Consider the following 24,321-nt stretch of genomic DNA (forward strand, 5'->3'; position numbering starts at 1 on the left):
CTTCAAGCCAGTAAACGGTACAAGGAAGAACATACAGCACAAGGGTGGGCAGTTTGATAAGATGTTCGAAGCACACACCACTCTGGGGTTTCATCATGCTGACAGCTTAGAGCAAGGAGAAATAATTAAGGATCTGATCCACGGTGACCTGCATTCGATGGACCTCTTCAGACCATTTGGGGGCAGGGAGAGGGCACACTCCCACTAATACAGGTACTGAGGGTGGAGGACTGGGAAAAATGACAATTCAGAAAACTGAGAAAAATAACAAAAACAAGCACTATAACAAAACGGGAGACAAAGAGATTCAAGATAAGACAGAGGGATTCCAGAAGATGACAAGTGGTGCTAGGTTTCAGGTTTCAGTTTCAAACCTTCCTATAGGCGAAAACTGCTGTGCTGCACACAATAAATTTTTCTATGACACATAATCTTTACACTTTATTCTAAACCCTAAATTAACACCAAATGCATGTATTAGACTGTTTGGTTGGTCTGTGTTTGAGCAAGTATTTTACCTATACCTATAGAGCTTGCCTAAAAATGTTTCTGATTTTGATATGGACAACTCTGAAATCTTACGGAATCGTAAGACAAAAACCAGTGTTTAGTTCTCAGTTTTCTTCTTTTGCATGACTTTGGCAGCAAAGTTTAAAATTGTGGCAATTTTAGTTATTGGTACAATAAAGTTTGATTTGTAAACTTAAAGAAAAGTCAATAACAGTGTGCACAAACAGCTTAAGGCCATCACACCTTTTATTATTCACCAGAAATAATGTCTAATATATAAATTGCCACAAACAGAATAGCGATACCAAAAGCAATTTTTTTAACAAAAAATTTCCCCTGAATTAGTTAATGTTTTCCTCCTGTAAACAATACATTAAGAAATTCATTTATCAAAAACACACAAAAGTAAACATGGAAATATGTCTATTGTCCCTTCCTCTCCCCGGCCCTGCAGAGCCCTGGACTTCAGACAGTAGCAAGTCTGCCTGCTTAAGTCGTGCCTGTATGGAGGGACTTAGAGGAGAGGCCTTATTGATCGTCTTCTATGAGTGAAGTCCAGGCATTAGTTCCAGCAGGGTGAGTAGACAGCTGTTTGTGAGCCACTCTACTGGGCCTACATAGCAGGGCTGAGTGGAGCTGGGATGTGCACTTTTGATTTTGATCTCTCCAACATCACTTCTATTGACCGACGCACTGTCCTGTGCTTTACTTGCTGAGAGAAGCACTTGCCGAGGCCTAGCTGGAAGCCCGGACACAAGCCACCATTGCATTATCCGGGCTGCTGTTGACAAGCTTGGGATGATGAATCTTCCATGGTCTGCTGAGGCCTAGCCTTAATCACTGCTGGCATCTACTGGCAACTGCCGTATCCACTGACCACCGCAATCACAAGTCAGGTTATCATGGTACACAGAGCTGAGAATCCCAGTGTTTGTTATCTAGGTGTATATGGGTGGACCAAAGTTACACATAAAGGTCAATCTGTACTGAGAGAAGCCCACTTTTCCTTCTGTGCTCAATTTTCTCAAATTTTTAAAGATCAGAAACTTTTCTTGGCAGGGTTGTCCTTCATATTTGTTTTATTAATGATAAGTGCCAGATGGCATTATCATTATTCTTCAAGCCCAACATGTCTAGGAAAACCAAGCAACCGTGAACAGTGAAGCATGGTTTGTTGGGTATAGTAGTCTGTTTGTATTTCAGAATTTCAATAGCCATGTCAGAATCTATGCATACATTTGGACAAAGTGTTTAATAAATGCTCGATTAGGATTTTGGTCCGATTGTGGCCCATTTAGTTTGTGTCTATGTATATTTGTCTGTGTGTGCAACCTTGACCATGAGGATGCAAATGAACACTAAGTAGGTATTTTCTATCATCTGTTGCAGCCCAGTTGTCTTAACCTTATTTATTAAAGATGTAATGTTGCTTACCACTAGATCATGTGGCAGACTTGCTTGCTCCTGAGTAAGAAAAAATCTTGAAATATCCTGTTTCATCCTATCCATATCCTGGTGTCTTACAAAGTAGCACCTGTGCATGAATCCAAAGGCAAAGCACATTAACCCAGTGTTATTCATTTTTCTTTCACAAATAATGGTAATGTTTCAACTAAGGCCTGTCATGAACACAAACAACCAATGGTAAGTGGTGCCATCTAGTGGTTATTACATGGATTGCAACAACAAAAGAAATACTTCCAAATCTGTCTGAAACCATAACTTTCAATAGCATTTTCTACTATTCCATTATTCAAAGGTAATATAAATACATGAAAAAGAGTCTTATCAGCCTATGCAGCCCAGTGAGTCTCTGTGCGCCCACCATTACTGGGTGACATCATTCTCTGAACTCTGAGCACCCTTCGGCCCTCCTCGTAGTCATCCTGGTCCACACTGATCAGCAGGCGCACGCCCTCCGTGCCTGCTGCCATCCTCAGGGAGTCAGTGATGAAGACTCCCTTCAGGGCCTCCAGCAGAGCTCCGCTTAGGTAGTCACCCCAGAAGGCCTCGAGGTTGTCCAGCTCTGTGAACTTAATGTCGCAGACAATGGAACCCAGGTCTCTGGCACGAAGGAGAGAGTTGGCTCGGCTGAACAACTCAAACTGCCGCTCCAGGGGCTGCCGTTTGTCCGAGGAGACACCGTCACGGAGGGCCGACTCATGCTCCAGGTATTCGGCCCGGACGCGCAGGCGGATATCTGATAATGGAAGAGGGAGGAGGAAGCAGTGGTGGAGAATAGGGGTAATGGTGTGGAGGGGAAGAGTTGAGGGGTGAAATAATGATAGGGAAAGTAGATGGAACAACATAAAGATACAGTGAGGAAAGGATGGAGGAAAGGGAGAAAAAAAGAAGACCGTAGTAGAGGGTGAGGAAAGGTTACAGAGGAAGTTCAAAGCAGTGAACAGTCAGCCGACATAGCAGACAGAAAGGGAGGAGTTATGAAGTCAAAACAAAGGGAAGAGAAACGGGGACAAGACAAAAATCATTAAAAGCTCATTTAGTGTATCTAGGTTAGTGCATCACATTAAGCAGGGATTTAGAAAAAAAAAAAACTAAAAAAAACGGGGGACGAGAGCACAGAGTTCCCAAAAGGAGGTTGTGACCCACTAGGCGGACTACTAACTGGACTGGAAATCCACTGAAATACTTTACAGGATATTTCTCAATGATAAAAGCCTGACAAAAGCAAACATAATGGGGCAGCAGGGAACAACAAACTGTTCATTATGTAGGATGCTGGGGATAGTCCAACCAGACCGTGTTAATTTGTTTTAAATACTGCTGCAACCCCTTCAGTTTCTTTTGGTGTAAATGAATCTGACATTTTGGAGCATCAAGAGAAATACTGCAACTGAACCAGTAGTGTAATACCACCATTTTAAGTATTCATCTCGGCTGTTAACTAGATGACCGGAATCAGAAGAATCTGATGCATGAATTTTCAATATGACAATCTGCGTAGTGTACATAAATCATGTCTAGGGTTCATGTAATCAATATATTCAAATTAACATGACACCTTGAGCAAATATCTTGGTGGCAGTAATGACTGCAACTTAGCATTGTCAAGAACTGGGGTGGCGTTTTTCCAGCCCAGTGTTTAAAAACTCCAGATTCATTGTGATCAACATGTTTAATGCTGAGAACAGATAGCTGCTGGAGTTCCACAGTAACAGGATAGGCGTTCATGCAACTGCACAGCGAGAAAGATCAGAGGATACATACTGTACTGAACAAGAGCACCGCTGAGATCGTCCCCATGTCATTATTCCAGAGCTTCAAGTGGAAACCAGCTGCTGATGACTTTTGCTGCAACACAAATCCATCCCGCTCTCCCACTGAAACCCCTACACAGTATTTACTACCAGTGACATCCATTTCACTAGAAACATTCTCATCGATGTCTCATTGCAAAGATGTGTAGGAATCTTTTTCCAAGCAGTTTTAAGGCCATAATTGCATCTCTACGTATGTATAATAAAACAAGCTGCTGCTCTCCATCAAACTTTTAAAAACTGACACAAAGTGAAATCTAAAACAGTACAGTACTCAAATTAATGTTAAAATTCTTTTCAATGTAAGAGTAAACTTAAATATACTTATTTTTGGAGGAACAAGAAGCATATTGGCAAACAGAATATGGATGCTTTCCCGCCTGTGGTTTGGTTCATTTGGTCCGGACCAAGGGAAAAAAATATTAGATACGGTTGCATTTTAGTTCTGGTGTGTTCACACAGACTTTTTACAAACAAACCAAGACGAGTTATCATGAAGTTACACTGACAGTTAACTCTCTCACTCGACAGTTTTGGCCATTGTCATCCTGCATCATCAGGACCAACGTGGGGAAATCAAATTCCAGTAACTCACAAGTTAATGCAGCACTTTAATGCTTCTGATATCGGTCTATTCATTGGTTACTATTGGTATATTTATGTTGTTCGGTGTCACAACGGGCTCACAAAGAAATAACTGATTATAAGCAAATTGACCGCATGTTATGAATAACAACGTAGAGACGGGACAGGACTTATACAGTAATGATTTGGGGCTTATTACTGTTGGCTCGCTGACACAAACGTTTTAATAGACTTAATGTACTGACACAGTACACAGAGTACAGGCACAGCATTTTTAACAGCTTTTGACTGTAAATCAGGGAAAATACCCACGCTGACATACATACAGGGATTCCAAATGAGTCCCATAAATATATACATGGCTTATAAAGATCAATTATATGATTGCTTCCTGAACACATTTCATGATCAGCAGATGGATTTATTAGTAGTTTAGATTTAGTAATAATGCTAAAGACACATATCTGCAATCATAAAATCAGCCCAAATGACCTGTACTAACTAGGCAAACGCACTAGGTTTCATTTTAACTGAACTGGTTAAGTGTGAAAGCACCTTATGTCTTCACGCCACTCAGACTCTCAAGAGTAATGTGTGTAAAGCTCACACTTGTGATTCTGATGGAAAGACAATGACTAGTCCTGAATCATTAGGTAACATTGAACACTTCAAGGTTTGTACCTGGTTAACTAAACAGAAGCTCTGATTCCACTGATAGTGTTTCAACTAAAGAGTCACGTTTACCCTCTCTCCATTCACATTTTGTTTGGGGCTATGGGGAATGGCGCAAGACTCAAGAGGGATAACGTTTAGAAAATGCCAACATTAGAAATGCAAATGTTGAATTAAGTCATTGATTTTGCATGTCTTAACATTTGAAGGAGAGGGATAAACCAACACTGGCTTTTGCATTCATGTTTCATAAGACTGTAATTAGATTAACATAAAAACAGAGGATTAGATCAATTGAGACTCAGGGCTGGAAATCATAAGATCCAATTGAAAACCCACTTGTGGACGGAGATCATTCAATTTACACTTTAGTTTGCTCAGACAAAGGAAATTAAGGCAATTGTTTTTTTTCTTCACAAAGGGATTAAGGTACAAGCACATGACACACTTAACATTTTACAGAAATAAAACATTTGATTAATTAACCTTTCTTCAGGTCAATCCAATGACAATACATACGGATACAATAGATACATTATTGTTAGGAAAAATGTGTCATACCACAGATCAAGACTGTCCTGAGAGAATGCTTTTTTAATTACTATTAACAGTGAACTCCTAAAAGCATGTTAAGTCTGGCAAAATCTGCTTCATTAAGACAAACATTATAAACAAAGTGGCAACTGTTGCTGATTGGTCCACTCAAAAGATATTGGTCAGGGAAAGGGTACAAAAAGTTCTAAAGCAACAATAGCCTTCAGTACAGTACAATCAGTCATAGAAAAGATATGCTAATCTGCCTAGAGCATGGCATACTTAAATATTTGGAGTTTGGACAACTAGTTAAAAAGGCCAATCAAGATGCCAATGAAAGAGCTGACATGGGAGACACTGTGCACACAACTTTTAGGCGGGTGCAGAGAAAGTCAGCATTGAAAAAAACAATTAAAAGATATCTCTGAATCAGAAGTCGAAGGTGGTTTCATGATCTCAGAAAGCCCAAAAAAATAGCATAGTTTGGCATAAGCCAATCACCGCTCACCAACGAAAACACACTTTCCCTACTACGAAGTGTGGTGGTGGCAGCATCATGCTGTTGGGATGCTTCTCTGCAGCAGGCCACGTATTGCTTGAGACTGGTGGAGGGTAAATTGAATGCAGCAAAAGACAGAGAAATCCTGGAGGAAAAGACTGCTGCAGTCTGCAAGAGAACTGTGACAGAGATGGGGTTTTTTTCAGCACAACAGCCTATGAATTTGTGCAGATATGTTTTCACTTCGTCTTTATATGCTAATCAGTGTCAAAAAGCGCATCCACTGTGATTCAATGTTGCAAAACATTAAAACACAAATGGTCAAACTGGAGGGTTAAAAACATTTTGTTGTATAACATCCTTGCAAACATATTCAGCAGTGGCAGAATGTGTTCAAGCATTTGAGTATTCTGATTTATCACAAATGTCAAATAGGGCATCTACAGTATCTTAAAAAGGGGACAGAATACTGCACCTAATGCTTTGTACTCCTATACAATATTCAGAATGGACTCGCGACAGCGTTAAATATTAAGTTAAAGCGCTGTTAACAGTTGGACCTTTTGGATCATTACACTGTGTGAGGGCTGTAGCTATGATAAACACCTGCCCTTCATGCAATTACCTGTATTTATGGATGGCCTCCATTTCTGCCTTCCCATTTCATACTGAACAGGATGGAGGTAGGAGATAGTGGCACTGAGGAGAAGGCCATTTAAAACCACAGGAACACAATGATAGTCATTTTGTTAGGGTTACAGAGCACTTCACGCTTCATCAGACACAGAGACATCCACTTAGACAGGACATTAGGAAGCACAGCTTTCATTTTCTCACTTTAAGCACCAGGCCTGTTTTGGCTTCCTCCATCTCACCCCACCAAAAAAAAAAAGAAAAAAAGTACCCATTTACGAGGAGTCACTTGGCACGGAGAGCTTCAACTCTTTATCGATCCGTTTTTCTGCTGAATGACTGACCAAGAGAGTGGAGACTTAGGGGAGTATTGAGAGAAGGGCAGACAGAACTCTCTCTTTTCCCCATAGACAAAAATCACTCTGTACCATTTTGCGTAGTTTGAGCATTTAGAGTTCGTTCTCTCCCTCTCATTGTGTGTAAGGATACTGTTTTCCTGACACACAGGTTGGTCTGTTTAGAACTGCGAACACAGAAAGGAGAGAAAGGGAGAAAGAGACAAGCACAAGAGGGTTGGATATCTGTCGACTGGGTTGGGTTTTTTTTCAACATCAAGCAGGCATGGCACAACACTCACTTCTCTTGGTTGTAATGAGGTTTGAGTCACGGCAATAGTTGTCATTGACAAGGTAATCAGCTCAGAAATGCCTTTACTGTAGCTCTACAATATTACACGGTAGTGTCTTAAGTGGGATGCTTGGGACTACCTTTACACCAACCCATTATTTAAACTCCAACCATAACATTAATCATATATGTTCATTAAACCAAGTGAAAGTCTTCACAAGCACCCCATTTAAAAAACACTACTAAGCTGAAGGTACAAACACCGTGTGGACATTTGTAAAAGCAGTTGTCATTATCAGAATGGAATTGAGACACTTGACTGAGAATGATCTGAGAGATGAATCATGACAAAGAGTTGAGGTTTGTTTAAATGCTAGGGGCCAGCATTGGACTGAACCGCCCTATCTATCTCTGCTCCCTCTCGACAAACGCACACCCAGGGCTCACACAGGGCACAGAGATAAGATACAGCAGGAGCTTCCTTCAGCAGAGCACTGTTGGGTTATTTTCCTCAGAACTGTTTGAGTAAAGGTTACAGGGGCATTCTTTAACAGCTGACTGTTGGCAGCCATTTTAGATTCTCTGAATTGAAATATGGGGCCAAGACGAGTATTGTTGCCAACTAAACATTTTTATATCTTGAGACTCCAGAGCTGGAATCCGTGAAGGTTTATTTAGCCAGTATGATTTGAGTGGATTGAATCTTGCGGGAGATTTATGAAAAACGCGGCTATAACTGGCACTTTCACAAACATGTCCAACATACTTTAGTTTTATATTTGCAGAGTTAAGCTCTTCAGCGTATTAATTCAGGGTCCTTCATTAAGAGCCTAACCATGAACCTAATTCAAACAGTAGCCACAGATAACCTAAAATTAGACAAAAATAACTGACTAGTGTCTCCTTGTTTGGTTTGCAGAACAACTGTACCTTCAAACATTTTTGTTGCTGTAAATGACATCAGAACCAGTCCTAAATGATGTTTCTAATCTTGTAGTACTATTGCAACTTTGAGCACAACCAAAGCATATGCTCACTTTCTCTCCAGTTTCCCCACTGTGATTGTATATTGTGTCATTTCCTAACTTGGAAACTCCACCATCGTACATTGGCAAACCTCAAGTCACAGTGAGTATACTGCCATTTTCACTCTCCCAAGTATTTTACTGCATTTGAGAATAGGGCTGGGCGAGATGGCCAAAAATGTTATCAAGATAAAACATTTTATGTCATTCGATATCAATAATTATCACAGTAAATGTCAAATGATTATTTCTTTCAAGTTCAAAGACTGATTTTTGCTACCGAGTGAAAGTTGAAGAAACCAGATTGTAAATGACCGATCTTTCAAATACTGGTTGTTTTATATGCTTATTCATATCATACAATTTCTTCTGAAGTGAGGTCATTATTTGGCCCATTATTTAAAATTTAATGTCAGGGCTTTTATTTTGAAGGCGTCTTGCCGGAAAAGAGAAAACGGTACGGTAGATTGTAAAGTTTGTCCGCGGGTAGAAGTTTGTCTTCTTAACGAGAAGAAATGTGAGTGGCAAATCAATCTTTGTCTGTTTAGCACCCAGCTGATAAGAGCACAAGGTTTGTTATAATTTCGTTTTATGTGCTGTTTAATGTTTAGTGACATGGTGGTGCCTTTTCATCATTTTGTAGAGTTTTATGCTATTGTGTTTAAACTAGCAAGATAAGCTATTGTGTGCTATTTTATTAAGGGCAATTATCCCAGTAGAGTTTGCTTGGTAGTACAGTGTAAAGAAACGCAGCACTTGTGTGTTTTGCAGTAACTGCAACATAAGGTTAAAGCTGCATATGTGACATAAAAATACTGCTTACTTATAGCACTCTTATCAGAGGTTGTCACTAAGCTAACAGGTTAAAAAAGGTGATATTTCATGATTGGAATATAAAAGGAGAGTATTGCTTTTATTTTCTTTCGTAGCTCTTAAGTTGTGTTCAAGGTATATTCAGGTTTATGGAGCTACAGTGTCATCCTATTTCCCCCTGAACCATCAGTAAAAGCGTAGACCATCATTCAGCCAGGGATGCTACACAGATGGTTAATTGTGGTTGGAAACTATTCTTTATGGCCAGAAGATGACAAACACTTGCCAAACACTGAATCACTGTTTGGCAAGTGTTCTGAGGTAAAACATTCAAAACAATTAAGTAAAATCTTTTTTTCAGTCCTTTTTCCTCAACAAAACAATTAACTTTCGCATTACCATTATCATATCACTGACACTAGAAAAGTGTTCGATCTAGGGTCTCAAATGCTAACTGGAAAATAAAAGGCTGACAATTATTGCTGGACTTTTTTCATATTATCTCATAGGTATGTAGTTGTCAGACAAAATTTACAGAAATGTGTGTCGATGTCAACACAGGTACTGTGTCGTATATTTATAGCGAAGACACAGACAGCCATGAGCTAAGACATAGAGGCAGTTGGCCATGTTTGTGAAAAAGTTCACCAGGGTTCTTATCTGCAGAGAATCGAGGAATTTAAAATAAACTCTAAATATCCCCATCATTGTGGTTTTAGTGAGATCAAATAAACTTTTGTTTGTTGACCAGATATGTTTGTTACTTTGGCATGTTTTCCTCAAAATCAGCTGAAAGGTTTTTGAAATATCTGAGGCTTACTGCTGAGGACTCAGTTCTGTGAAACACCGACACCAACAACCCTTGTCAGAAATTGATAAATAAGGAATCTCAAACAGCATACTTTCTTATCCACAGTGCACAACACTAAAGAACATTACAGGATGATTTTTGAGAGCAAATTAGGTTTGCTGAGGGGGATAGGGTAGGGGGCAGCTACATTATGATACATAAGCATCGAATACAGAGCAAAGTGGCATCACCAACCCCTGTTGTAGCGGGGGGGAGCCTCTTTTACCTTAGGCATCGGCCCAGACTTGTGAGAGAGCGCATGACTGAGTTGATCACGCACACTGCAGTATGTATGGACTGAGTGGAGTGACAGACTTTTTTGTTTTGTTCCTCAGTCTCCCCCTCTGTCTCCATGATCCATTGTGTCTTAGGTTACTCGATCTGAGTCACAATCCTGAGTCAACCTGGTGGAATCAAATGTGGAGTCAAGACAGCAACAGGTTTATAGCATAGACTGTATATAAAAACGGACGACATGCCTCCACTTCTCCCAAAACAAAAAAGAAGCCAAAATATCCCAGATACGGACGCTGCCATCTTGCGCAGGTGATGTCATTTGGAGCCAGAGTCTGTGCAGTAGTGATTGAAGCTGCGTTATAGAGATCCCGCCCATACACCTGGCTGACTCAATCACGAGCAGGGCTCAGCTCTCAATCATGTTGTAACCCCCCCATTTATAGCATCAAATCATTAATTAAAACCAAACATTAACACATGAAAATACATCAGCAGGATAAGAACTACTTAAAACGACAGAAACCATCTTCGGGAAATATTCATTTGATTTGAACGTTTTAGTTTGGTCCATGTCCCATCCGCTAACATGGATGGCCATCAGGGGGCGATCAAGATGTTTTGGCTTCACTTTAGTGAGCAGTCATGACGTCCATCTTTATATACAGTCAATGATTTATAGTCACAGGCACATCACTCATCTTCAATAGCTAAGAAGAGCAGTCTCCCTTGTTAGATGATTTTTGATTGAGTCAGAATCATCGGCCCTTTGTTGTAGTATTTCTGACCAACAGGCAATGATGGATGTTCAAAAGAAATCTTTGGGAAGGACTGCATGAAGGACTAAGCAAACTTCACACAAAGGGCAATTACCGTTAGTGTTATCTCAATCTTACTGTGCTGAGAGAAACTAGCATTGATTGCAGGCAATAGTTGAAATGTGGAACAGGACATTGATAATGGTTTACATAGTGCAGCTTTCCAGTAGAGTTAGACTGTTTCGAACAACTGCTCAAATCATTTTTCAGGAAGATATGGGAGAGGTTTCACAGTTGACTCATGACAACTTTGTATCAAGCTTGATGCAATAAAGCAGAACAAGGGCTGAATCTAGTGGTGACTGAGCAACGTCTTTCAAATAGACTAGACAAAAGGACAGGAGACAACCTACCAGTCTGCACTCTTATAAATAAATTGCAGCAGTTGAACATAGTTCAGTGGGTTAGAGAAAAGATGAAATGAGGGGGGAAAGAATGTAAAGAAGGTTTTGAAATGGATAGGGCAATAAAATCTCCCTGATGTTGCATGTTTAATAAAGGCGGTTAAGATACTGTAAGTCTAAACATATTCTATGTGACATGAAAATATCATGTGAAACAATAATAAAGGAGATCAAGACAACTGAAAGGGTAGAGCAAGCAATATTTGTTCTGTGTCCAGTTGAATAATTGTTGTGAACAATTTTTCGCTGAAGTTGTAAATCAGACAGAGCCCTTTTGATGTGTTTGAGATGTAAAGTCAGCACCTGCTGCACAGACAGTGAATAAGGTGTACACTGAATTGAGTTGTCAGATCAAAACATAATTCTGCAAACAAGTAAGTTTGGTACAAGTGCTTATTCAAGAATCATATACTGTATTCAACAATTAAGTCACACAATCTGGACATAATTAAATGTAGCAGAGACCGATTTTACACCCAGGTGATATCACCAAATTCATTATTAAGTTTTCCGATATTTAGTGAATGTGAGACAGGTATTAAAAATTTATTTTTGTTCTATAACATTGGCACACCAGGCAAAGGTGTCCTTCAAGGGTATGGGAAACAGTTTTAATCATTCCTGTCCTTCTGATGTGAGTATTATGTAAAAATCTCTCCCTGCTCTTTACACTCCTGTTTCTCTACAACAGAAGGCGAGTAAACAGTTTTCACAATAATTGCTTTATAACACAAATTTTCATAAGGAGTTAAAAAATACTGGACGCGCAAGCTTTCTGTTCTTCAAGATTTTTTGGGATGATGGTTTGAATAAAAATAAAAAAATAAAATCAGAATTAGTATGCAAACTCCTTAACTCGAGCAAAGGACAAACACCATCAGAATTAAGGAGACAAAACAGGAAATGTTGTGAAGCAGGGCAAGATATTGATTGATTGAAAATGAAATTGGAGCTTATAAGAGAAAACGGGGGGATGAAGATAGGAAAGAGATAAAAAGCTAAAAAAAAAAAAGAGAAGACAGGTTAAGAATGCAGGGGCTGCACTTACTGCAGGACACTTTATGTGGTGGTGGTGGTGATGGTAGAGGTATTGGCTGGTCCTGTCTGCTTGTTTTCTTGGGCCTGCGGCTCCAGCCATTTCCCCTCTTCTTCTTCCTCTTCCTAGCGGATTGCCCAGGCATAGGAGGGTAATTACCTGACAGAACATGCATGGAATTAGTTTGTGGAATTAGGACGATAGGATATGGGCATGGATGGGATTTCTTTTTATGAGGGATACCCGTTGCCCTGCTTTATTTCTGTTCCCGTCTGTCCTATTTCTGCTAATTGCACCATGTTTATCTGTTTCTGATCAAAACATCATTATTTCTCACATGGAAGGCTTACATACCAAGCGTTAGGCATGTAATTTTATAAGTGAGAGTATTGTAATTTTGACCTGGGGAAATTCCGCTTCAACTTAAACGATATATATCCCTAGCACAACAGAAGGATGGAAAAAAACAAATTCTACTCAGAAAAGATGCCAGAACCTCTTTAGGCACCAAAGCCGTGCTGTCTGAAGGATCCCTATCTGCAAATGCACAAAAGTGGTCCTGTCTGTCAAAGAAGGTGACCATAAATGTGCCTCTTCATAATTACTCGTGTGTTGTTGTCTGTTCTCATCTCAGGGCGTCAAGTACTGACGCTTTCAGAAAGGCTGATAAAGCGTTATTTGATCATAGTATTTGATGCAAAAATACCCTCTGGCGTGTGTATGTGACGCCCTGTCTAGACCGGGAGAGCTAGTAGCTAGCTAGGTAGCTAGCAAATTTAGTATAAAAGCCATTGACAGCTTCCCAAAGCCCCTTACCCTAACCACGAAAGGGGTGTATGCCTAAACCAAAGTCAGCGACTGTATGCATGTCGACCGACTAACCCTGCAGCTGTGCACGGCCCATGTGCTAGCAGCTAGGGTTAGCCTCCTTTGTGTACTACTACTTTGTTAGATTGTTGTCATTATTAGAAATTAAAAATGTAACGTTGAATAAGGTTTTTCATATCCTATTAAATCATAGTGACCAATTTAATCTCCTTGATTAAATTTTTTTATCATCTTCATTTTAAAGATGTAGTTGGGTCGTTTTGAATAGGCAGATTTGCGGTACTTTTGCGCATGTGCAGAACGGATCCGGCAGGCGGTCCAGATTTGGCACTTACAGCCTCTTCATCAGAAAATAGGTATTGGAATAAAAGGACACTGCAGCCTATACTTCCAACGAGCTAAATTCTATACAAACAGTGTACTTACTGGTTCTCAATTGCTGTGTGAAAGATGGAAGAGGTATTTCTGTCTGTCTGCAGCTGTGTGTTATTCCAGAGGCACACACCATCTCTCTGCCTTCTATTCCATAACTCTGTTCAATTCTCTCTGGAGATACTGAAAAGCATAAAATATACATTAGAAATTATGGCTATTAGGACAGAATGCAGTTATGGCCGGTACTTTTTAGCAGGCCATCATAGAGAGAGGCAACAGCCAAAGCAACATAACCTCAAAATCTGATAATGAGCATCCCTGTGATTCATCCTCACCTGTCCTCCTTTTCTTGTAGGACACTAAAGGCAGCAGATCATGACGAGTGAGGATTCTCAGTAGTTGCAGTAGTGGCTCCAGGTTGCCATCACTGAGGTAGCCTCGCCTCTCCAGCTCTAACAGCAGCTCAAGGCCGCTTGTGGGCTTACACGAGGCCACTAAGTGACCCTGGGAGTGCTGAGGCTTTAACCGCCTCCAGGCCTTTAGCAGTTCAGGACTCGGGGACACACCGGAGTCATCTGGATCTCCCACACCGGGCTCAACTGTCCAGCCTGCTGGATCAAGAGGGTGTGATGTAGGACAGATTTCATTGAGGAGGAACGATAACACCTCAATGTCAGTCTCTGACAGCTGAGAACCAACTACGTCAAAGACCTCATGGAGAGACAACATCCCATAGTAGTTTAGGCACTCCGTTTCATCCCAGTAAAGTGAGTCCCTGAGTGGGTACCCTGGTTGATGCACTGCAGCCATGTGTCTGCCAATAGCCCCTGTCCACCTTCCAACCTGTGTCAAGATAGTTCAGGATTTAAAAAAAAAAAAACAACAACATTACACTCAGACAGGTAAAGCTCTAACTGTCATACTCTCCAAAACAGTTCTAGTCTCAAGACGCTTAGCTCTATGAGGCTTCCCACCACCAATATAATTAAAATAATGTTGTACTCTACAATAAGCAAATTTAATTGTTCTCGCTTTTTCCTGTAGAGTCTACATGCTTGTTTAACATACAGATGGAAGACAAATTAAAGAAAAAACCTGAATAAAAGCGTGGAGAAACAGAGAAACATTTAAAATGCAATGCTTGTGTACCAAGGCTCACTGAATGGTTTGGTGAGCATGAAAATGACGTAAATGAAATGCTACAACCTTTATGGTTTCACATCTAAGGAAGATTTTGGACCAACGTGTAAGACAATTCTCTCCACCATCATCTCCGTAACACCAAATGATTTAATATAAACTTTCATCTTCAAATCTATTTTGTGATGCCTGTGACTGTCTCTGATGCTAGTGTTGAAGAATTTTGAAAAAATATCTAATTGCGATTATTTTTAACTGCTTTGCAATATTGGAGGGACTGATCTCTTTTTAATCCTCATGTGTTTTATTTGAGCAAATGGCATTTATGCAATTACAACCGTACAGATCTGTTTGTACAGCCATAGACATACAGTAGATGGTTACAACATAAAGTGCTCTTTTTTCCTTCTTTAGTTCTAATGAACTTGTTTAAATAAGGTTGCGACATTAACACATTAAATAAGAAAAAAATCAATTAGAATAAAAACAAAATACAAAAAAATTTAATAATATGCCACACAATAAGAACAGGTCGATCCCACCCTATCCCACCATCAGCTCACTGCTCACCTGATGTCAGAGGGAAAATATTACTCTTGGGTCACGTGCTCAAGATAAATTGAGGGGTGTCCAAATCATGTCAAAGTAAGGAAGTTTGTCTATAAGAATATATCTTATTCTTTCTAAGTGCAGTGTGTTTGTGAGGTCACTAATCCACATCTTTGTAGTGGGGACTTTTCTTTTCCAATGTCTAAGAAGCAGTTTTTTTGCAGAAATGAGGCTATAGGATAGGAAACACTGCTGAGTATTACTCAATTTCATAGTATCGTCGTATACCCCCAAGATAATAGCGAATACCTTTAACGAATAGTTTTCAGCTCTATATGAAGTATTCTAGATAGTAATCCGAAAATATTGGTCCAGTAGGTTTGGACATGAGGACAAAGAGACGAACATCTGGCACAAGTAGGGGAGATCTCAGGGTATATTCTATGTAACCTCTCTCTAGAGTAGTAGAGGCAGTGTAAGATTTCAAACTGGATTAAAAGGTGCCTTGCATTGTTAGAGCAACGATGGATGTTCTCCAAACCTTCCTTCCATTGGATGTCTGATATACCAATGCCCATTTCTTCTTCCCACTTAATTTTTATTGAAGTGGAAACAGCTGGGTTGATGGATTGTAGGATGTCATATATGCAAGATATACATTTTCAGAGCAAGGTGAAAGCTCGAGACACCTATCAAGACTGGAGCCTCCAAAAGTCGTTTTAGATGTTTTCTCACATAGTCTCTTACTTGCAAGAATCTAAAGAAGTTACTTCCTGGCAGTCTGTGATCACTCTGTAATTGTGTGAAGGAAGCAAAAAGTTCCTTCAATGCACAGGTCTCTTATTGTGTTGATGCCTACCTTCTTCCAGGATTTAAAAGTGTTATCTAAAGTAGATGGAACAAAGGTAGGATTTTCTGCAATCGGTAAAGCGTAAGATATGAGTTCCAAATTAAAGTGTGACCTGATTTGTTTCCAAATACGCAGTGTAGTGTGTATCATTACATTGGATTGGAATAAGGATTTGTCTATGGTGAGGGGATACAGAAGAATGGCTACCATGGAATAAGGTCTGCATGTCTCCCTTTCCATAACAAGCCAGCTTGGTATAGTTGCGGTATCGTGTAGCCAGTATGTGATGATTCTAATATGTGAAGCCCAGTAATATAACAAAAAGTCCAGAAATGCTAAGCCCCCTCTCTCTTTAGATTTAATTAGGTGTCTCCTGCTGATTCTATGTGTTTTATAGCTCCACAAAAACAGGACCACAATTGTGTCTAATAGTCTAAGGAAAGATTTGGGAAGAAACACGGGAATATTCTGAAATAAATATAACAACTGGGGCAATCATTTTAATGGCATTAATTCTACCAAGTAATGAAATTGGAAGTGTCTTCCAAAATTGGATATTAGACTGCAGCTTAGTTAATAATGGAGGGAAGTTTTCCTTGAATAGAGAGGAGTGGTATTTTGTAATCTGGATTCCTAAATATGTAAATTTCCCCAGAGATGTTCTGTACTCGTATGGGCATTAGCACGCTTTTGCCCCAGTTTATCATCATGTATTCAGAGAAAGTTCCAAATCAGTTAATTTGATCGAGTATTCGTTGAATAGTAATTTGTGGCTGAGTGACATAACAGAACATTGTCCGCATATAGCGAGATCTTATGAACGGCATTTTCTGTAATGTAACCCTGAATCAGGGGGTCTGTGTGGATACTCTCGGTGAAAGGTTCAATCGCAAGGGCAAAAATTAAAGGGGATGGGGGCACCCTTGCCTTGTTGCAGATTAAAACGGGGAGATAGTACGTGGTTCGTGTGGATTCGTGCAGATGGATTGGTATAAAGGAGTTTGACCATTGAGATGAATATTTTCCCAAAGTTGAACCTTTTTAAAATTTCAAACAGCTAAGGTTAAAGAAAGAATTTCTATTTGGTATAAATCTAGTCTGATCTGGATGTATCAATTTATGTGCAAGAGGATTCAATATGTCAGCAAGGACTTTGGAAAACAGCTATCAAAAACAGCATTTTTAAATAATTATTTTCATTGAAAAACATTTAAATGATTATGGTGTGATCTGTGCAAGGATCTGTACAAAACAAAGGTGTTTTCTTATGTCTGTAGAATATGATGTGTAGGCCAGGACACCTCTGCAGCACAACAATATTTAATATAAAATGGTATTTTGCAGTAGGCCATAATGCGATTTAGATTAATTGTTCAGCTCTATCTGGTGCTATTTGTTTTACTTTCTATCTGCAGTACTCAGGTCTCTCTTGCAAAAGAGATTGTGATCTCAATTAGATTATCTGATAAATGAGGGAATATCTTGTGGGGGAATGGTGTTCATTCCTCCAAAAGAGTTCCACAGACTTGGCAAGGAGCACTGAAGCTGTTCTGGAGGCTGGTGGAGGCCTGACTCCATACAAAGAGTCTTCTTGTTGTTTTTTTCCCCTTTAATTTGTCACCCATCTGACCTCAGTTTCCTGCCATTGTGTGTACTCTTAAATTATATTCCGTATCGCTAGTTTCGCTTGTTTGAGAGAGAGGTTCCTTGAAAACCTTGAAAATAGCCGATAAAGTCGGGTAAGACCAGCAAGCCAACTGTTACATTCCTCGTCATCTAGTTAGAAAACAACAACCAAGCCGTCTGTGCTTTACAATATGGCTGGCTAATGTTAACGTTACCATAACATGTCAGCGTTACGCATGTTCTCGACGACGTTCCTGTCAATGTTACAGTGTTACTTACGGTCCTACCTATTTTCGGTGTCAGCTCGACGCCGTCTTGACATGCAATGCAAAGTGTCAGCTGTGATTGTACTATGTTGAGGTTTCAAAGAAAATCTACTAAAGCAGCTTGAAGCCGAGGAGACGTTCTTCAGACGCCCAGCAGCAACCGCTTGAGCAAATTACCCCGTCGTCACGTTACGTAATCACGTTTCTCTGAGGAAAAAAAAAACACACACACCAAGCATTACAAAATAGCACTCCGAACATCTGTTTAGCTAAATATCAAAACTCTAAATTAGTGTCAAAACGGGCGTAATATGACATATATAACAAATATTATGTTCAACGTGGACAAAAACAACGATAACAGACATTAACGTTGCTTAATCCTAGCTATGAATGTTGTTAGCCGATGTTAACTTATGGGCCTTAGTAAAGACGGGCCCTCGGTGATATCAATGATAACGTAAAAGCATTTTGAAAGCGATATTTGAACATTAAATGTACTTAACAACTCACGGTCGTGGTCCTGGATATTCTGACTACTCCCACAGCGCCGAGCAGCAATGACAACAGCACAATAACGCAGAGAAACTGACCAATCACAGTCCTCCGTCTGCTCGATGACGTCAGCTCACTTTTTATTTTAACTGATCTGCAGTCAGATTCTCAATACGAGTTCCTTATGGAGTCAGCGTAACCGTACCAAAGTAGCCGCTCCCAAGTCGGCTCTTTTAATCCTATTTTGTCAGCTGTGTCGCTAAATAAAAAGAGATGTCTCTAATCTTGTCTAATGTTGATCCTCTCAGTTTTCTTCCCATAACATATCGCTTTCCACTCTACCATTCACTACCACTGGGGACAACGAATAACGAAAATATGCATCTCTAAAAATAATCACGGATAATAATAATTACCACAGACTGTATATCAAAAGATTGTCACGCACAGTTTTAGGGTGGAGGATAGGTAGTCCCCGGTGCGGTCAGTGGGTGGCGGTGTTTTGCGCCCAAACTGCAGGAAGTTAAATAACATCCACATCACATCCGTGGACCAGATCAGCAGCAAAGGTTTCAGGTTATTCCACCAAAGTTCTGCTGTAAGTATATTTGGTTAAATGATTACACATTTGACAGTTCAGAAAGGTCAGGTCTTCTTTCTATTCGTTTGGAACATCCAGCCACTGTTTTGCGACGTAAATAGACGTATCTGACTGCCTGGATCCGTGTACGTTAGTGGACATGAGCGTTAGCAGAGAAGCTAACTTAACTGTGACAATCTTTTGAACAACCAGCAAAGTTGTCTTTGTTTTAACGTTGGATTGCTTTTCATAACAACGTATTTAACTGTTACATTATAAATTAATGCTTGCTGGGTGTATGCTGGTAGCAGTTTCTTGAATATCCGGTTCGTTTAGCGATGTGGCAGCGACCAAGCCCTTTGTTGACTAAAACTTTCCACTTCTCAAAAACTGCACTTTAGCTAAGCTGTGTCTATTCATAATGCTCAGCCTGCATGACTGGAAAGTGGAGGCATCTAACTGTTGATATGAACAACATAGTCACTAACTCTTTACACTTGCGTATTGATTTAGCGTACAATTTTGTTAATTGTGAAATGTTGTGGCTCTCTCTTTGTCATGACACTATTCCCCCTAATAATCATTCATAATTTATTACTCTGTAAATACAGATTTAAAGTAATTGATGAACGAGTGTATTATGAAATATCTAAAGAATTAACTGTTGTGGAAATTGTATCTTTCTGGTGAGAAATTAAGTAAATAATTGTGTAACAACCAACCATTGTCTTTGAAGATTTTTTTTTAATAAAAGAGAATAAACAGAGAAGTACTCAAACACATATACAGCTGGTCCAGAGGCCTGCTGCCTAGGGCGGCTTCGGCGTCTGGCCCCAAGCAAAAGGATGCATAATCATTTACACAGTCTAGGTTTCTATGTTTTGGGGACAGAGATCCTCTCTCAGCCTTGAATGAACATTCAAGGAGAGGAGAACAACAACAAGAGAGGGAAAACACCAAAACAATCTCACAGGTCTGACCTAAACCCTAGTAAATGTGGACAGACTAACATAAGGAGTATAGGAGAAGGAAAGGTTAAGGATAAAAACACAATACATACATATATACCTACCATACCTATAAGACATAACAATACTAGTAATAGTAATAATAGTAAAAGAACATACATAAAAGATTAAACGTAAGAGGACACAATTTTCTGCCATAACACTAACAAATATATATATATAATAATATTGCTTTCAGATTTGCCAGAAAAACAATAAACAACAATATATAATGGAATGCATTTAATAAAGCAATCACGTCTTCAACTTTGTGAAATTATAACCAGCAAATGTTTGGTATTTTGCATGTAATAAATACCTTAATTGATTAGTTATTTATCTTAATTAATTAATGACATCTATTGGTAAAGAGAAAACTGATTAATTGGGTAAATGTATAGCACTGGTGTTTAAAATGTTTTATACCAATGCCAGTGGTACTATAACAAAATTATAATATAATTTATATTTAGTTGTAAATAAAAAGAGTTTTATACAAAAACCTTTGTTGATACCCAGCAATAGTAAGCGCTACAGTTATCTTTGCACTTTGTTGGTACCTGATAAAAGCATCTGCCTACCTGTAGACAAAAAAAAAAAAGGAAATCTAGAAATGAAAACAGTGTTCAAATGGTATTAATTTGGGCAACATTGTAAACATTAACATGTTTTTGCTATTACTATCGCCTTGCACAGACAGTGTGTAGATGCCATCAGAAGCTCCAAAGGGGGAGAACTGTCTTGTAGACATGGACAGCAAGGCTGGAGATCTGTTCAGTGCTGAGGATGCTTATCCAACTGGCACAGGTGGAGCTGGAATCATGGGAAAGTAAGGACATATATATTTATAATTTTAATGTGATTTCCTCCCTTCCTGTGGAAATATACTGAAGTATCTGCTACTATTGTTTATTAGTCTAAAATGCCAACAGATAGTCTCCTAGCTGACATGTAAGGGCTTTTATAAGGTACTTACTGTCTATATCTAACAGATCTATATATAAACAGAGCAACTAGTCTCTGTAGGCTCTTTTCAATGTTAATTTATCAAATTCTTAATATTTAGTTGTTAATGTCTTTGTCTTATTTTATAGGCTCCGGCTACCCAAAGGCTTCTCAGCTAGTATGGCTAAAGAGTGGATTGACAGGCGTCGATTGTCTATTCGTCCTTGGGCCAGCTTCGTGGACCAACGCAAGTTTTCAAAACCACGCAACTTTGGAGAGATGTGTCAGAGGGTGGTGAAAAACGTGGAAATTTACAACAGCAACTATACCTTCATCTTCCTGGGCCTCATCCTCTACTGCATGTAAGGCAGACAAAGAGGAAAAATGTGTATTGTTTTGTCAGTTGGAATATTTACTCTTCTGCTACCCAGCAACACAGGAATTTTCTTGGAGTGTTAACAGTAACAGAACAATCTGCGTGAGATTTGATTAAAAAGTAAAATGTACAATAATTTAATAATGCTGCTGTAATTTACATCAAAATGATTGCACTGTTGATGTTTCTTTCCACAGTATCAGCTCTCCCATGCTGCTGATTGCCTTGGCTGTGTTCGCTGGTGCCTTCTACATTATTCACCTCAAGTCCCTGGAGTCTAAACTGGTTGTCCTTGGTAAGTAAAGCTGTCAGGGTTGCCTTGCAGTTAATGGTGTGATGAGATCTCGCAAGATAAAAACGTGACAATATTTGTCGTCATGTGAAAAGTTGTCTAGCGACACTCATGTTATTGGCACTTTTCACACACAGCGATACATCAATTTCCTCATGCAGTGAAGAACAAATGTATAGCTGATAATGTCGACTCACTTTGCACCTACACCTTGATGGTAATCAAGTGAATCCGCTCTTGCTCTGTGAGTCGCGGCCACTTTGTGACCAAGTGGTAATGTAGCTGGTAGTTTTGCAATATAAAAACTGAAGCGCATGCTTGATCTGTTTGGGACTGTGTTTAATGCTCAAAATATTCATATGATTTGGCAATAAAGATTTCTTTAAAATAATGTTAAAATCTCATCTTGTCTCAATCTCGTGAACCCAGTATCGTGTCTCGTCTTATCTTATGAGCGCAGCGCCTCATCACACCCCTACTTGCAGTCCATTAGTTCTGTACTTGCTAAATACAGGGAATTCCTAAGATCTCCAGGCATGCTGGGACAATGTTCTAATATGTCCTTAATTTTGTTTTAAGGTGTTTTAGCAACTTGTCAACTGCCACTCGTTTTTCTGTGTGAATGTAAATAAAATGGGTTGCAAAGAAACAAGTGAATTTATTCAAGAATAGATGAAATGCATGCATCTAGTATAAGAAAATCAAATATATCCTTGAGCTTTTTATATTTTTTACAAGTCAATTTAACCAGACCTGCAAGAGACAGTACTAATATATTAATCTAATCAGAGGCATTATCTTTGTGTTGTTAAATCTGTAATTTTATTGTCAACCAGGCAGGGAGCTGACTGTCCCTCACCAGATGAGTCTGGCTGGAGCTGTTTCTCTACCTGTGTTCTGGTTGGCCGGAGCTGGAGCTGCAGTCTTTTGGGTTCTGGGTAAGCCAAACCACATTAGTTGTTCTTGCCATCCATTATTATTGTGGACATGCAGGAATATTTGTTGCACTGCTCGTCAGGGTACTTTAACTTATGTGTTTTTTTTTGTGATTTTAGTTATGTATTAAAGCATATTCTACTGTTACATTCAATGAAAGTCTCAGCTCTATCAGCTAAATTACTCGAAATGCATGTGGACACTGTCTAAGAAACACCATCTCCCTCATTTTTTCCCCCCCTTCACCTTCCCCATTTCCATTTGTCACGTCTCCTCTCAGGAGCGACGCTATTTGTGATTGGCTCTCATGCTGCGTTCCGTGAGCTGGAGGGATCCGACATGGAAGAGCTCCTCATGGAGCCTGTGTGAAGAACAGGCTGAACTCTCAGCAGGTGCTGGTCGACGGAGCAGTCACCACTTTGACCCTGTAATCATGTTAGCCCAGAGTGCTTGAGGAAAAACTGCTCCTAGATCTGTTCCTTAGCTATGTGTACATCCTGTATCCTCTGTATCTTACCTGTGCCAGTGTACCAAGAAAGCACCTTTTCTTGCCTCTGAAGTACTTGTTGTTACATACAGACTGTATTGCCTTCTTGGAACTCATTCATTCACATGAAATGCCATATGCTCAAATAATTAATTAATATAATATTTAAGCACATTATCATACAGGATATAGGCCACGCTCTACTTATGTTATGCCTTGGATGCCTCTGGTTTGTATCAAATAGCCTGTCCCTCCCTGCAACGTCCCTTATACATTGACATATCTTTCAATTTATTAATCTCTATCTATCTGTGCTATACTCTCTGCTGTAGATATCTTCAGAAATGGCTTCTGTGTTTAAACCATCTGACAAGATTGATGATTTCTTATGATAATGGATACAGTAAATGTTTATTCAATCCTACACTGCTACAATTATTTTATTTTTGAAAGAAAAAGTGCAATTTAAAGCTTTAAAAATGATTCAAGAGAATATAAGAGGGGTATTTCAGATAGGGTACTTAACATAGATGAGAAGACAACTTAAAAGGACAGTACATACTGAGTAATAGTGTTTTGTATTGGGGATAGTATGGTGTTTTGCTCACTGTATGCATATTTATCAGGTCTACTTACAACTTTCAGATGTGAAGGTCATTCTGTAAACCTGAAATATTTCTTTTTTTGAAATTAATTATTCTTTTGTTTACATTTCCATGTAAGTTGGGTGTTTTTTAGTATTTAAATGACATTTTGAAAGTGCAATAAACCCCTAATGTAAAGATAGCTCATGTTTTTTTTAAGGTTATTCATGTCCAGTTCTTTGTTATTTTAATTCAGGTAGTTTTTGCTATTCAATTACAGACGGCAGGTTGTGCATCCATGAAAAAAACTAAGTGGCCCTTAGCACTTTGTCTGTATATTTTATCATTATTCTGGTCCAGTCTGAATACACAGCGGAATAGGACAGTTCCAACCCTCGTGGCTCCTCTTCTCTATCTCTTGTACACCAAACACTGCAGCACTCACCAACCCCCTCTTGTCCCCCTTT

General features: G+C 39.3%; 2 protein-coding genes across 4 annotated transcripts; one reads left to right on the forward strand and one right to left on the reverse strand.

The window, feature by feature from the left end:
- Positions 1–738: 738 nt before the first annotated feature.
- Positions 739–18,763, reverse strand: dedd1 (death effector domain-containing 1). Of its 2 annotated transcripts, none has more exons than XM_038711048.1 (6): positions 18,666–18,763; positions 18,174–18,359; positions 14,057–14,564; positions 13,773–13,901; positions 12,531–12,677; positions 739–2,710 (listed from the first exon to the last, which is right to left on the reverse strand). In XM_038711048.1, exons 3-6 carry the CDS (start codon positions 14,529–14,531, stop codon positions 2,304–2,306), a joined length of 1,158 nt encoding a protein of 385 aa, XP_038566976.1. In that variant the 5' UTR covers positions 14,532–14,564; positions 18,174–18,359; positions 18,666–18,763; the 3' UTR covers positions 739–2,303. The 2 variants fall into 2 exon arrangements, with proteins under 2 accessions (XP_038566976.1, XP_038566977.1); XM_038711049.1 differs by having other exon boundaries at positions 18,659–18,676.
- Positions 18,764–19,125: 362 nt separating this feature from the next.
- rabac1 (Rab acceptor 1 (prenylated)) lies at positions 19,126–24,056 on the forward strand. 2 transcript variants are annotated; one of them, XM_038711050.1, is made up of 6 exons: positions 19,126–19,245; positions 20,931–21,063; positions 21,329–21,541; positions 21,753–21,850; positions 22,684–22,785; positions 23,064–24,056. In XM_038711050.1, exons 2-6 carry the CDS (start codon positions 20,942–20,944, stop codon positions 23,150–23,152), a joined length of 624 nt encoding a protein of 207 aa, XP_038566978.1. In that variant the 5' UTR covers positions 19,126–19,245; positions 20,931–20,941; the 3' UTR covers positions 23,153–24,056. The 2 variants fall into 2 exon arrangements, with proteins under 2 accessions (XP_038566978.1, XP_038566979.1); XM_038711051.1 differs by having other exon boundaries at positions 19,143–19,245; positions 20,935–21,063.
- The last annotated feature ends 265 nt before the right edge of the window (positions 24,057–24,321 follow it).

The sequence above is a fragment of the Micropterus salmoides genome, unplaced genomic scaffold (genome assembly GCF_014851395.1).
Source record: "Micropterus salmoides isolate LMB-PRFRI ecotype aquatic unplaced genomic scaffold, ASM1485139v1 Ms_hic_scaffold_11, whole genome shotgun sequence".
Taxonomy (NCBI): domain Eukaryota; kingdom Metazoa; phylum Chordata; class Actinopteri; order Centrarchiformes; family Centrarchidae; genus Micropterus; species Micropterus salmoides.